This window comes from Montipora capricornis, chromosome 10 (genome assembly GCF_036669925.1).
Source record: "Montipora capricornis isolate CH-2021 chromosome 10, ASM3666992v2, whole genome shotgun sequence".
Taxonomy (NCBI): Eukaryota; Metazoa; Cnidaria; class Anthozoa; order Scleractinia; family Acroporidae; genus Montipora; species Montipora capricornis.
In genome coordinates, this window is record NC_090892.1 from 39,828,764 (window position 1) to 39,843,777 (window position 15,014).

General features: G+C 38.3%; 1 protein-coding gene across 1 annotated transcript; it reads left to right on the top strand.

Annotated features, from left to right (window-relative positions):
- The first annotated feature begins 4,631 nt into the window (after window positions 1–4,631).
- On the top strand, window positions 4,632–13,726 carry LOC138022146 (putative phosphatidylglycerol/phosphatidylinositol transfer protein 2). Its single transcript, XM_068869179.1, has 6 exons — window positions 4,632–4,798; window positions 4,925–5,251; window positions 6,073–6,171; window positions 8,475–8,597; window positions 10,295–10,347; window positions 11,581–13,726. Exons 2-6 carry the CDS (start codon window positions 4,990–4,992, stop codon window positions 11,659–11,661), a joined length of 618 nt encoding a protein of 205 aa, XP_068725280.1. The 5' UTR covers window positions 4,632–4,798; window positions 4,925–4,989; the 3' UTR covers window positions 11,662–13,726.
- Window positions 13,727–15,014: the final 1,288 nt, after the last annotated feature.

Sequence of the window (15,014 nt, forward strand, 5' to 3'; positions counted from 1 at the left end):
AAACTGCACGAACACTTGTTTATGCTGTAGTTATTGGTAGACTTGATTACTGCAATACCCTGCTCTACGGACTGCCAATGAAGTCCATATCCAAGCTACAGCGTGTACAAAATGCTGCAGCCAGATTTATAACTAACGCACCCAGGTACGACCACGTTACTCCAGTCTTACGGTCTTTACACTGGCTACCAGTAAAGAAAGGAGTGACCTTTAAGATCTTAACACTATCATTTAAAGCCATTCATGGTCTTGCTCCTGATTATATTCAAAGCCTCGTACCATTGCAACGCCCTAGCCACTATTCTTTACGCAGGAACAATGAACGTTTTCTAAAGCCTTATGGTAAAAAAAACTTTGAAAACTTTGGGTAATAGGGCCTTTGCTGTTGCTGCCCCACATCTTTTTAACGCTTTGCCTAGATATATTAGAGATGAGGACAATTTTAATCGATTCAAGACTTTAGTGGGTCACCTCTCAGCTCTTACAAGGTCTCACCTGATTGGAGACCACCCTTGAGGTTTAACAAAAGAACAAATAACAGAAACAATGGACCCTATAGGCCTAAAACAAAAGGGCCATTGTTTCTGTTATTTGTTCTTTTGTTAAACCTCAAGGGTGGTCTCCATCCAATCAGGTGAGACCTTGTAGGAGCTGCGAGGCTACCGCTTTAGTGAAGACATTTCTATTTACTATTGCCTATAACATTTAATTATTTGTAATTTTTATTTAACTTTATATATGTATATATTTATCTTATTTATATTTTAAATTTAATTTTTAGTTATATATGTATAGTAATGGTTTAATAGTTTTATTTATCTTATTGTTACGCGCATGTGATCCTATTCATATGTTAACGCGCGCGTTATAAAAAATAAAGATTGAAAGATTGATGTGCATATTCAAGGCTCCTTGCGCAAATTAAAAATATCAAATATTTCGGATAGTGACTTATCCTCCGGATAAAGTCAACCGGTCTTTAAACAACTGGGGCCAGATTTTGTTTATGCTTCTGTTCTTCGGTTTTCTTAGACACCGCACAACCAAAAGGGGGGTGGGGAGGTTCCAAAAATGGCAACCAGTCGACAAATCATAACAGTTTTGAAAACCATTTTGGCGGCATGCTGAGGTGTATTGAGGAGCAGGAGTAGCTCAGTTGGTTACTGCGTTGATTTTCCCGACAATCAATGAATCCTTTCCTGTTAGCTACAGCTATCGAGAAAGTTCTCAAAAGAGAAGGAAGAAATAATGAAAGCGCTTTCGTGGTTTTTGAAAAACAAGTTGCAGATTGGGGTCATCATTGCCCAGTTAAACTTGTAAAACTCTTTCTTTGTTTCGTTGGCCCTTGTTGGGGTTACGTTATAGAAATCACATTTTTCCGATGTTGACTCGGGTATACTCGGAAAAATGCGAGTGCTCCTTTGCTGGAATCGGACCTCCGACCTTCTGATTACTAGATCGGGTTCTTGACTGGTGTTCGGGAGACAAAACATGCTACGGATTAAGATTGCATTGGCCTGGGATATACCTTTTCTAGAAATTACCCGGTAGCATTTTTTCTTTCTGCAATGTATTTGTCTCTACATCTTTCCCGTCAGTGAACTTTTCCTGGCACTGGTAAGTTCCATTAAATGTTGCAATGGAGCCCTTGGCGTTATTCTTAACGTGCACCGGTGGCTCAGTTGGTCGAGCATCGGGCTGCCAGGCGGGAGGCCGGTTTTTTAAATAACTGAGGAGAAACTGAGTTCTGCCTTTGTAATTACATCCGCAAATGGTTAAACTTTCATATCTTCTCTGATAAGGACTATAAACCGCAAGCCCCGTCTCAAAACCTTTCCTGTTAAGGTGGCTAAACACAGTTTTTGATTCCTATGTTTCATTTACCTCTTTCTCTAAAACCTTAAATCCTTTGGTCGCCAAAAATGGTAGCAAGAAAGTTAACAACACGAACTTGATAGTTGACATAGTTGACTGTTTTTTGATAGCTGACGTATTTGCCTTTGCCATGGCAACATGAATAAATATAAACGGGCCTTTAAAATCGGTTTTCTTTATTTGCATGCAACAAGCATGTAACGATGCTCACAAGTTAACGCTATTTAAATAATAATTTGGTAGAAAGATCTTTAATTATCCCTTGTTGAAGGTTCACTGGAATATCTAGAATTTCCTCCGTTACTGTCCACACACTCGGTTCGAGAAGTGTAGGGTGTGTTGTGGCTGGATCCCATTACCCTGAGTCTCCATCTTCCATATTAACCCTCTGAGTCAAACTTTCTCGTATCTTTCTATGTTAAGAAGCACCTCGCAGGGGGGGCTTTAGTGGGTGTTTTCATAATAGCCAATCATAAGAGACCTACAGTCAGCCATTTGTTACGTCAGATACGTATGTGACGTATGTGAACCACTTACGTATGTTCTCAGTCACATACGTCAAAATATAGTTGTTATAAAAACAGAAACAATACAGATGGAAGCTCTGGGTAATGGGCTCCTGTGGCCTGTTTCTCGAAAGTCCCGAAACGTTTCGGGCCTATTTCGGGTGCCACAATTCCCTTTATATCTTCGCAACGCACAGGTTCTAAGCAACCAAACTTCGCAATCCTCATAGTTTTTCTTACATTAAAAACATGTTAAAGGATCAACTTTTCAAAATAAGCAGATTGCAGTTAGACAGCTGGCTTCTCGAGCCCGAAAAGTTCTCGGGACTTTCGAGAAACAGAGCCCTGGTTGTGGTCTGTCGTCTTTCACATACATGCGTAGGTTGGGTGGGTGGGTGGGTGAGATGATAAAGGCTAACAAAGGCGCCTTTACAAGCTGACGTACTCTCGCACCCCAAAGAAAGAATTGTAAACCATACTTCAAATTAGCAACACAACTGTAACCAGTTTTGTTTCACTAAAAAGCAGCTCAAACCTTTTTTACGACGGATGCCTGGCATTTTTACGTATACGTTACGTTCGGTGGTCGGTAACTCAATACCCCAGGATTAATTTCTGTAATCAAGGTCTGGCAAGTGTACTTTGTAGTCATGCCGCGAAAAAAGCGATTTGCGTATTTGATTCAGACCAAGTTACCGGATGAGAGAACGACGTCCCTTAACCGTCCTCAACTTCCCCGTTTTCTGGTTCCCTTCGGTTCCCCGCCTTTTTTTTCCCTGTTTCACTTTCCCCTCGGGTTCCTCGCTACAAATCCCTAATTACTAGTACTTTTGTATTCAAGTGACGTTTGAAACAAAGATCTCCCTTTTGTGATACCTTTTTGTAAGAATCTTCAGGCCGACATTAAGCAAACTTTTAAGGACGTACCTAGGCATTTTGTTCATTTGTATTTTTGTTTTTGCGAGTTGTTCATTTACGTGCATGTGAACACAGGCAGACAACCTTAAGGGTGCGAGAGCGCGTGACGGCACGTTATTTTGAGACAGTTGTGACGGCCGATTCAACAGATCGAGGAAAATGTTCCATAAAAAATTCATTTTATGGACAGCCAGATAAAAAAGCTCACTCACCTACTATTTTCTGCGTTGTCTTGAGTGATTTGATGGGTTTTTGGGACGCTTCGAATTCCTCTTCAGATGCCACACGGCGTCACATACAATATCAATAGACAAGGCGCGCAACTTCCAAGACCGCTTACGGCCGAGTGCCTCCAGAATTTAGCCAAATTTCTCCCACTTCCAAAGGTCGCTCACCTCCTAGCCTTCGGTACGAAGAAAGTCGATAATTTTGCTAGCATCGTGCCAAAAATGATCGCATTTACACAACTCTGCAACGGCAGGTACAAGACACAGGTCACAGGTCGTTGTTTTACTTTAACACAGGAAGTATCCTAACCCTAACCCTAACCTTAAACCTAAACCCTAAAAAAACCCTAATTCGGCCTAAGGTTAGCTTTTATGAATGTTTAGGATACTTTCTGTATTGGTAAAACAATGACCTGTGAACTGTGACCTGTGTTTTGCACTTGCCTGCTCCGCAACCTCAAAATCCTGCTCGATTTTCAAGCCTCGCTCAGCTCTTTTGTTATCGTCAGAACTCACCCATCATTGGAATTTGATCAAATCAAATTAACCAATCAAAAAGCGCAGATTTATAATTTTGTTCCTCTTGGGGAAAATCTGCGCTTTTAGATTGGTTAATATGATTTGATCAAATTTCAATGATGCATGACTTCTGTCCTGGGAAAACGAAAAAGGACTGTCTGGAAGCCTGGAAAAGCTAGCCATGTCCCCGATACTCCCCCGCTCCGTCCAGGGGATTAGGAAGAAGGGGTGGGGGAGGGGGGGGGGGGCGTGGTTTCAATTGACTAGCGCAAGGCAAAAGAAATGTAAAACTCTAGTCTAACACTCAATTTTTTTCCCAGAGTATACAACTTTGAGAGCATATTTTTAAAAGAACTACTCATACGTCTGGCATGCAGGGTTTAAGAGAACGTATTCAGGCTCAAAATCACCAAAAAACAAGGACATCCAGCCTCCATCCAAAAATAAATAAAGAGATGTATTTGTAAAAATCCCCGGTTTACTTGCAGGTCTTCTATAATTTCCTGACTGTATAATGTTTCCAGAACTTGAAACTGCTTTTCAACATCGTGAATCATGTGATAAGATTTCCGGAAATGTGAATAACACATGTTGAAGGTTATCTAGTGATTGCGTGACAACGTGAATGTGTTTACAATCGCTTATGATTTTATATGGGGACCCTAAAAAACTCTTTCGTTGCAAACACTCGTTTTTCAATAATTGAAAACTCGTTCTCTTGATGCGTAGTGCAACGACTTTTCAGCTCAAAAGGTAGTTTTTTGACAGACTTGATAATGTCATTTCCTGTCTCCGAGTGAATAATTTTGATGACCAGAATAATTTTGATGACCATCAGTGGTGTTCCTTATTTCCGCTTTTCTTTTTTCGAAAATTCAGGAAACAGTAAACAATTTCAAGGCACTGGGAAAGAATCTGTGATCACTGCTCTTGCATCCAGTGAAATGGTATTGGACGTGCTTTGTCGTGGATGGAATTCTTTTGGAGTGAGGTTTTGGAGCATAGGTTACAAGAAACGTCTGTTTCTTCAATTTTGCGTGCTCTTGTTTATCGTGGTGTTTGGATTTTTTCTGTGGACTTCTTTATTCGCAAATTTATCTGACCTGAAAATTACACAGAAGCAACATGGCAATGGAAGTACAGCTTGGGATAAATGGGCCGAAAACAATGGTCTTCAGTCCATCGGAGACATTTGGGATAGTTGCGGTAAGTAGATATTTGAAGAATTGTGCCCTTTATGGTTTTGTACTTGAAAAAAATTATGCAACACATAACTTCCCCAAAGTAGTTTAAAAGCCTGAAAATTAAATTTTGTCCTGATCGGAGTAGGTGACTAAAAGAACCGAGCATTCGACGGAAGTGGATTAAAATTAATATATTCCGATGAAGCTGAGGGGAACAAGATCATGACAGTGTGACAGTCGTCAAAAAAAATTTGCAACAATAACTTCATTTCTATTTCAACCATTTGAGCCTTTTTGTTAGTACAATCAAAATGTTTTTGTTCTTGGTTTGAAATCTTTTGATGGAAGGTAAAGTAAACCGGCGCGTAGGCCCTTGCAGCGATCTGCTTCCTGTTTTATTGCAAATCGGAAACAACCATTTATAACGAAAGGGTCGTTTGTCAACACTTGGGTGGCAACGAAAACAAAGATAACAGTATTTTTGTCATAGAACACGTCACGCAAGCGTCACTTTTGAAGTGATCTACTCTTCGTGATGTCTCTTCTACTCAGCCAATCAGAGCGTGGCCATGGAGTGAATGTAAACGGATCAGAGAAAGGGCAACGGAGTGTGTCAATTTTGTCCTCTAACCTTGACATAATTTACCAGTCTGAAGTCAATGGAGTTTTACCCTCTCTCAACCGGAAGTGAAATGTTCACCCCCATGGAAAGACTTTTTTAATTCTCTTTACTCTTTGAATGACCCACTCCCCTCTTGTATTATATGCTATAAAAATAAATAATAATCGTTATTATATAGGTATTATGCTTGGAAATATAACAATTGAATCTTTTTTTTGCAGATTCCAACAAGGCCCGGAAAAAAATAGGCAAAGTAGTAATTCATTATGATGCAAAAAAAAGAAGAGTAATTGCCACAGCAGTTGCCAATTTCACAGCAAGTAAGACTGGAATATAATGTCGATAACATTGACGATATTTGCAGATATTTTTACTCTTGTAAGGGAGGAGATCCTTAACTGCAAAACCATTGCTAGACAATTCTCATGTCCCTCAAAAAACAGGTGGAGAGCCATTTCCTTGAGTGAACCACAGGGAGCCCAAGCTCAGTGTAAGCATGGCCGACAAAAATATAAGGATTTGTACGGAAATCCCGATAAAAAGCTTAAGAAGATAATTGTGTGAGAAAAATCTCAATGAAAAAGCCTAACCTTATTGCCATTGTGGATAGCTTCCTTGTGGTTTTTTTTTCCAGATCTGACATGATTTGAGCCATTTTTCAATTTCTGGGTTGTCAGCTGTTATGATAAAATCCCAAGGCCAGCGACTAAATCCTCAGGAGCCACCAATTTCAGTCAAATATTCCTGGATAAAATGTTCCCACAGTCACAATTACACATCAGAATCAATTGACAAAGATTGAACTTTCATTTCAACCCATCATCAACACAATAGGAGTCCTGCGAGCAATGTCAGGCAGTGGATATTGCAACGAAACAGCTTTTGAAGGAGGTGCTTTATCACCAAAGTGGCCATGGCTTCGACCGTTGATAAATAACAAACTGAGTTGTACCGGGGTGGCAGAGCGTAGTTAGTGTCAACCGCAAATTTCTTTATTCCCCTGGGTCAAAGTTTATTTGTATTTGCATGTTAATTCCTTGAAGGCTTGCTCTCAATGCACTCATGTCGTGAGACCCAGGGGAATAAAGAAATTTGCGGTTTGACAAGCTACGGTCTGCCACCCCGGTAAGGCTCAGTTTGTTATCAACGGTTGAAGCCGTGGCCACGTTGGTGATAAAGCAACTCCTTTCAAAGCTGTTTTATTGCAATATTCACCGCCTGACGCGGCAGGTACAAAACACAGGTCACAGCTCATTGTTTTACCAAAACAGAAAGTATCCTAAACATTCATAAAAGCTAACCTTAGGCCTAAAAACTTTTATTTAGGCCTAATTAGGCCTAAGGTTAGCTGTTAGGAATGTTTAGGATACTTTCTGTATTGGTAAAACAATTACCTTTGATCTGTGTTTTGTACCTGCCGCCACCCGACGTTGCTCACACTCACTGGACTGCTATAATTGCGTTGTATGATGGGTTGAGATGAAAGTTCAATCTTTGTCAATTGATTCTGATGTGGAATTGTTACCGTGGGAACATTTTATCCAGGAGTATTTGACTCCAATTGGTGGCACCTGAGAATTTAGTCTCTGGCCTTGGGAGTTTATTATAACAGTCGACAACCCAGAAATTGAAAAATAGGTCAAATCGTGTCAGATCTGGAAAATAACCACACAGGAAGGAAGCTATCCACAATGGCAATAAGGTTAGGCTTTTTAATTGAGATTTTTTTCATATAATTATCTTCTTAAGCTTTTTATCAGAATTCCCATACAAATCCTTGTCGGCCATGCTCACACTGAGCTTGGGGTGCCTGTGAGTGAACCTTTGCCATTGGTAGATACAAAACACATGTCTCTGTTTTATCAATACAGAAACAAATGTAAACATTTGTTAAAGCCAACTTTAGGCCTAAAACTCTTGTTTAGGTCTAATTAGGCCTGAGGTTAGCGTAAATGAATGTTTGGGTTTGTTTCTGTATTGGTAAAACAGAGACATGTGAACAAGACCTGTGACCTGAGACCTTTGTTTTGCACCTATTAGCCCCAGCCCCCACCCATAAAAATGACAATCTCATCTACCCCGAAAGTAGTGGGAGGAGGGAAATTAATAGAAAACTTATATTGCACACCTCGTGTAGAGCCTTTAGAGCCTGTAAACAAATGGATTTAACATGCACCCTTGCTGAAAATGGTGATGAGACTTTCAAGAACAGAAATGATTTGGATTGTGCAAAATTTGGAGTTGAATGTAAGCATAAAGGGGGCATATTTTTTAAGTTGATGTAGAGCTTGGTAATCATTGAGTTCTGATCTGCCCCTCACTGAGAAGTAAAATAATTGTCTGACATTTATAGATAGAGTAAAATCTTTGGGAATAGGACAGAGTAAAATCTGTAAGTCTCACTCCTTGGGGTCATTGGGTTAAAGGGGACATGAGTGGATATAGGGGTTATTAACCCATTGACTCCCAAACCAGTATAGAAGATTGGGAAATTCAATTTGTCTAGAAGACTTTGAGGCCATCATGGAAATTTCACAAATAATATGCCTCTGTGTGGTGGGCAATTTGATAGTTTCGGGAGCAGTACAGTAATGATTATGTTCATATTTCCTTACATTTTCAGAATTTTCATTGAATGGTGGTGCTGTTCATGTGATAGCTAAGTATCTTGGTCGATCACTATATGATGTCAAACATAAAATCTGTAAACTGGAAGCCAAAACATTTAGGTGTCCAGTGGAAAAAGGTATGCACTAATGTAGCCCTTATCTAAGTTTTGAAACTGAATCATTTTGAGACTGAAGATCTTAATCGCAGTTGTGAACACTTCTTTAGCAGAAGGGAAAGAATTAAAGGTTTTTTCAGGCTTTTTTTCACTTCCACTAAAGAAGCATATACAATATTATTGCAAAGAACTTCAATTTCAAAATGTTTCATTCCACACTTCAAATTTAAATTATGTCTTTCGCATATACATAGGGGTCTGCCAAATCTGCGACCCTTCGAGCCATGAGAGCCATGCGAATTTCACATTTAAGTCTAAGCACCCATTTCAAATGGTGCTGATAAACAGTTATTAAGTCTAAGCACCCATGTTAAAATGATTAGCTTTCAATAACTGTGTGACTCGCATGTTGACTTGCATGGCTCGCCATGTTGGCTCGCATGGCTCGCATGACTCGCATGGCTCGCGCTCGCATGACTCGCATGGCTCGCAGGCTCGCACATTAGTACAACTCTATACATATTCTCTAACACATTATATTCTCACTCTACTCTGGGTTTATAATGAACTCTTAAAATGGCCATCTCTCATTTGGCTTGGTTGAGCACTGCACCAGCATTGCAGAGGTCATTGGTTTGAATCCCATCGAAGCTTGAATATTTCAGGCTTGCCTTTCGCTTCTGCTAAAGAAGTGTCCACTAGTGAAAAGATCATCAACCTCAAAATGTTTCATTTCTCACTTCAAATAGTCTTAAAAGGACAGAGAAAAACTCTGACCAGGTGCTACATGGCCAACGTTTGCAAAAACGTAATCTTTCCTTGTATTAAAATATGTCAAGTGAACATAAAATTTGATATCAGTATGGTATAATTATATTGAACAGCTGAGGGGTGGTTAGGGATGCCACAGCTTCCAACATACATTCTCCTAATTAACCACTCATTTCATTTTCTGGGTCTATCCACATCAGAATTGTCAGAACACAAAAATACTTTCAACAGTGCAGTCATCTCTATTTGTACTGTACTTCCTTGGAGATCTCATTTGGACCCTATATTCCCCTCTGCCCTTTCTTTGCAGGCTATTTTTGGCCTCCTTCTAGTCTTTCCAAGGGTACTTTGCCTCTTCCCTTCCCCCATATAGCAAATGTGATTTACACATAAAATGAAGAGATTATTTTCGCTGTTGACTCGTGGATACCCAGGCTGGTATCCCTGTGATGCAATTGCCTGAGTCATTGTCGAAAAATACATCTCTTGGTTAAGTTCCTTGTGCCTGTTTGCTGATGGTATAACTCATCAAAGTTTATTTATTACCTCATATTGAAGGGAGGGTACTAACACCTTTTTGTCCAAGGATGATTGGGTAAATTATGTACTATTACATTTTGTAACAAAATAATAATAATTTAAGAGGTTTTTAGGCCAAGCATTAACCCTTTTGCACTGTGTGATTTCCCATTGACAAGTAAACTTGGCTAGCATATTAGGCAAAGTGAAATCTGTAGTTGCCATCTGTCTCAGGAGGAAGAGGATTTATAATTAAAAGAAAATAATAATTATTTTCTTTAACCCTCTCTCGTGTGGAAACTTCCCTGGCATGTTAGAGAACAGTAACTAACTCCTATCCTGGATGTTTATTTTTCTGTCATCCAGTTGTATTTTCATTAGATTTCCACTCATAACAACTTTTGGCTTTATTAATTTTACATTTTCAGGAAAAGAAATGTATGTCAATGAACAAATCATGCTGCCAAAGTACATTCCCAGGGTAAGATAGTACAGCGTACCTCATTCATTTATATAGACACCCTTTTCAAAAAGTATAGACCAAAGTCAACATCATAATTAATAATAATATTGATTGTCTCCAAAGCATGGTTAAATTAATGCAGTTATTTGGTAACAAACCCGAATCAAGGCTGTCAAATCAACACACCATTATGGGGGCTAGGGGCTAGTTTTCAAGTTCCTTTAAAAATAACAATATCTGTATTGTGTCTGTCCCCCCCTCCCCCATTCCCCCCCCCCTCCCCCAATTCCCACAACTTGACATAATGGCTAAAAGAATTCAATGAAGTGAAGGTCGAAAATATATTTTTAACTTCTTTATTGATTTTGGAATCTTTTAATAATTGTCTGGCATTAGACAGAGTCAAACCTGTTAAGTCTCACTCCCAGGGGTCAATTGGTTAATGGAGGTATTGTTTTTGACTGGTTAACTGCCAGTTGGTTGAGCCTCAGATTACCGCTGCAAGGGAGGGGGTTGGGAGGTGGTGGGTGGGGGATCAAGAGTTTAAACTGCAGCCAGATCAACACTTGCACTCTTCTAAAACTGAAGAGGAAATGATGCCTTTGTTACTACATCTACAGACTGTTAGACCTTCTAGTTTTCTCATATCAGGGCCATGAACCCTCCTCTCCACTTACGTCCAGGTGCACACCCAATTTTGACATCCAACATGAAGTGTCCCTTTAAGTTTATTAGCATTTGCTACATAGATGAACTATGTAGACCAGTGTCTCTAAATGAAGTAGAGACAGCTTTTAAGAGCACAAAAAGTGGAAAGGCACATGGACAAGATGGCAAGATGCTGAAAACCACCGAATCCTTTACCTACCTTGACAGTACAGTAACTACTACAAACTCATTAGCCCCTGGTGTTGTGGCCTGGCTTTGTTCTGGATGCAGACACTTCCACATATTATAATTACATGTACTGATTGTAAACCTGCATAACAAGCACTACAGCGAAGTAAACGAGTCCTCAGAAGCCACCATGTAAGTGGCTGATAGAAGTACATCACTTCCCTTCAAAATACCCCTTTGCTTTTACATTTTTCTTCTTATTATGCTATACAACCAGGGAAGTGTAAAAAGTAAAAAAAAAAATATAGCAACTATGCACTCACCTGAGCCTTTGAATTTTTTTATCAGAAAGGCCTCATGGTAATTTGCAAAAGTACAAACTGGGAAAAATTAACATTATTTTGTTGATTTTAGGGTGAATACTTTGCAACTGCAAAGCTGATAAGTAAACATGAAGAGTGCCTTGCCATGACAGAATCCAACATCATGCTATGAGGAGAAGAATAACATCATTGTTGATGCTGATTTGTAACAAGCAAAAGTGACCCGAGGAACATCTCCTCTTAACTGAAGAGTATCATAAATTCAAGTCTAGTATTGTACACCAGAGCATAAAGCGTACACCCAAATAGCTGGGGTTACATTTCCTAAAACTGCGACAACAATGAAATACTGTAAGAATTTTGGGAAAGGAATGGAAAGAAGATTTTATAATTATAATAATTATTATAAAGATGCATTTTCCCTCATCATTCACGCATTCAATTTCATGAAAAGTAAACAGATATAATAAGGGAGGTGGCCTATCAATTTAATGCTTCAAATCCAAATTTACCTGAGCTTGTGGAAATTCTATTCTAATTCTCTTGCATAATATGAAGTAAAAGGTACTGGTACGTTCAATCACAGCCACAATACCAAATTCTTTAATTGCGAACAACAGTTCCAGTCCACCGACAGTCGGTGGAGTGGAGCTGTTCTTCACGATTACCCAGACTTAAATGAAGAGCTTTGCAAATCGTTAGGTCTAGATCTGTGATGGTTAAAATTGGCATGAGGTTTGAAACTTGCTTTTCAAAGTTAGAGTTGAAACAGCATTATTCAATTTAGGTTATGTTAGGTACTATTTTATTAAATGCTTGAGCTCAGAAAAAGTTTTATTAACTAAAGTTTTATTTTATTGATACAATCCAGCTGAGAGGTCGATCAATTTTCATAACATATGCATGCATTAATAATTAAACTCAAGTGTGGAATTTCTTGAGAGGGTAATCAACTTTGCTTTTAAGGTGAATAATAATAAATTATGATATATTTTTATAATTTATTACTTATTCCCAAAGTTAACAGCATCTCGTGCAAACGTGAACTGCAATTGGCCCAATATCTACTTCAAAAATTTATAAAATCACATAACCCTTTGACTCGGAAGCCGCCCTGAACCAGCCATACGATTTTACTTGTCAATGGGTTAATCACTCACTGAACAACCATGTCCCCATTAAAGAGTTATATAAAAACTGAAACCCTGAAGAAACAAGGCAAAGTGAGTTCAACAACCATCTTGATCATAATGGGACTTTTTAAAAGATCGACCTGTGACGGGAACATCTACGAAAATGTTACCTCAAAACATAACTTTGCATGATCATAAGTCATTCACAATTTTACCACCTCAATTATGTTGTACAATGTTTAATAGTGAAATATCGTAAAAATAAGGAAAACTTGTCAAAGGAAGACTCTCCGTGGCATGGTCATGTTGGCGACAAAACCTCATTTGGTGATAATTATGAAGTTGTTTTTATGCTGAGTACTGCAAAATAATGAGAATGAGTACTTTTCTTGTTTTAACCAACGATATCATTTTGTTGTTAACACTGTTGTTTCTTTAAGTCCCTAAAAATTCTTTGTAACCTTAAATAACAGAAACACAAGGCACAATGTTCCGAAAATACTTTTATTTATTTCCAAGATTCCTTTAAAATCCGATTTGCGCTATAGTTATTTTACATCAAATTAAATGTTCAGACAATCTGTAATCTAGGTAACTTGATAATGTAAGTGCAATAATTATTAATCTTTGAGGCCATTTCTGCATTAGCCTCAGTGTTTTGGCAAAGTGGGTCCAAGAGCAAGTTCGTAATGGTAATTAACCATAGGAATGAAAACTAAATGTACTTCATCAGAAACGTTTTACACTTGGAAACTTGTTCCCAGAGGTTAATTAATATGGACTCAAAATTGTCAAAGAAAAAGGCAAAACTGTCTAAACCAAAGCTCGATAATTTCTTGTAAAATTTGTCACAAGGGTGACTGCAAAAGGAAAAATTAACATTAAGCAGGTGACACACAGTTCATCTTTCTTCTGCTTAATGCTGATCAAAACAGGCCATTCACACAGTTCAACATTATTTTTTTAATCAACAAAAGTTGCACAAGCATGAATGTTTGAGTGCAACTGAACCATAATTTTAATTTATGGTACTTTTTCAAATGCTACATACTTTTAAAGCAACTTCCAAAACAACAAAACTCAAGATTAAACTTATTAAATCCAGAATTTACAGTGAACGTTTGATGAATTTAGAAATAGTGATTCTATTCGGGGACTGGGTTGAGCCTGTTCTGACAACTGCTTGCAAGTAAGACACACATTCAAAGTGTTTCTTAGTATTTTTTAGCGTCAATTGAAGGTGATATGCCAAACTGGTGCAAGGTCCCTTTAGAAAGCTTGTAAATCAGTTCCTTTGTTTATCTCACTTGGCCCAAAGCCCATAGAATAAAAAATAACCTTGGAATTAGGGAAGGGTGCAAAATTCAAATTCAGTTCAAAAATGTATCCACTTAATTAATTAGGTAATTTTTATATGTTTCCAACTGTTAGGGCGAGGTATTAGTTCAACTATTTTTGCCCTTTTCTCATTAAGTGTTTATGTTTTTAGAGAATAAACTGTCTGTCTGTCAAATGTTGCTTTGAGAGATGTAGATTTTAAGGTTCAGTTGCATTTTACACCATGTGATGTCAGCTTAAAGGTCACATATACATGTAATATGAACACCTATATGTAGACATCTCTTGATCCAGATACACATACAGTTCAAATGTAATAATTACTCAAATTATCAGTATGCTATAGAGTGGTTTTCAATTGAGTGTCGAAAGTAATAAGATAATTACTTTGGTTTTGCATTACTTTACTCAGTGATTGGTTCAAAGTTCTCACACCACTTTTTTAACCAATCAGAAGGGGAACCAAAACCAATCGTAGCTTGCGCGTGCACATTTTCCCGCGTTTTGTGTCGGCTACATGTAATTACTTTGAGTTTTGATTGGTTTACTGGATTGTCTCCGTCCTTTTTGATTGGCCAAAGTAATTACTTTGGTTTTGGTTTTACGACACTCGTTTGAAAACCGCTCTATCTACCCTGAAGAACCATCATGATTCTAATAACTTACATAAAGTGCAAACAAGTAAGAGCATCAGTGTTGCATCACCGTTTACGAGCGAAGGCGAAGCTGACAGTATGTAGATGTGATACAACAGACTACAGGCAAGGTGAATTAAGGCACAGTTTAGCTTTCATATCCCTCAATAATTATTATTTATGTAGTATGAGGCATCTGAAGAAGATCAATCTCAAAAAAACTCGTAAACCAGGACAGTCCAGATAAAATAATACATTTATGTGAACAACCATTAATTCATGAAACGTTTCGTTTTTCTTCCTGAATTATTGATGAGTTGAATAATAATACTAATATTAGTTACTTTGTCACTCACTTTTTTCACAAGTCAGACATAATTATCACTCACAGGCACATTACATTGATGACCATGATGCAA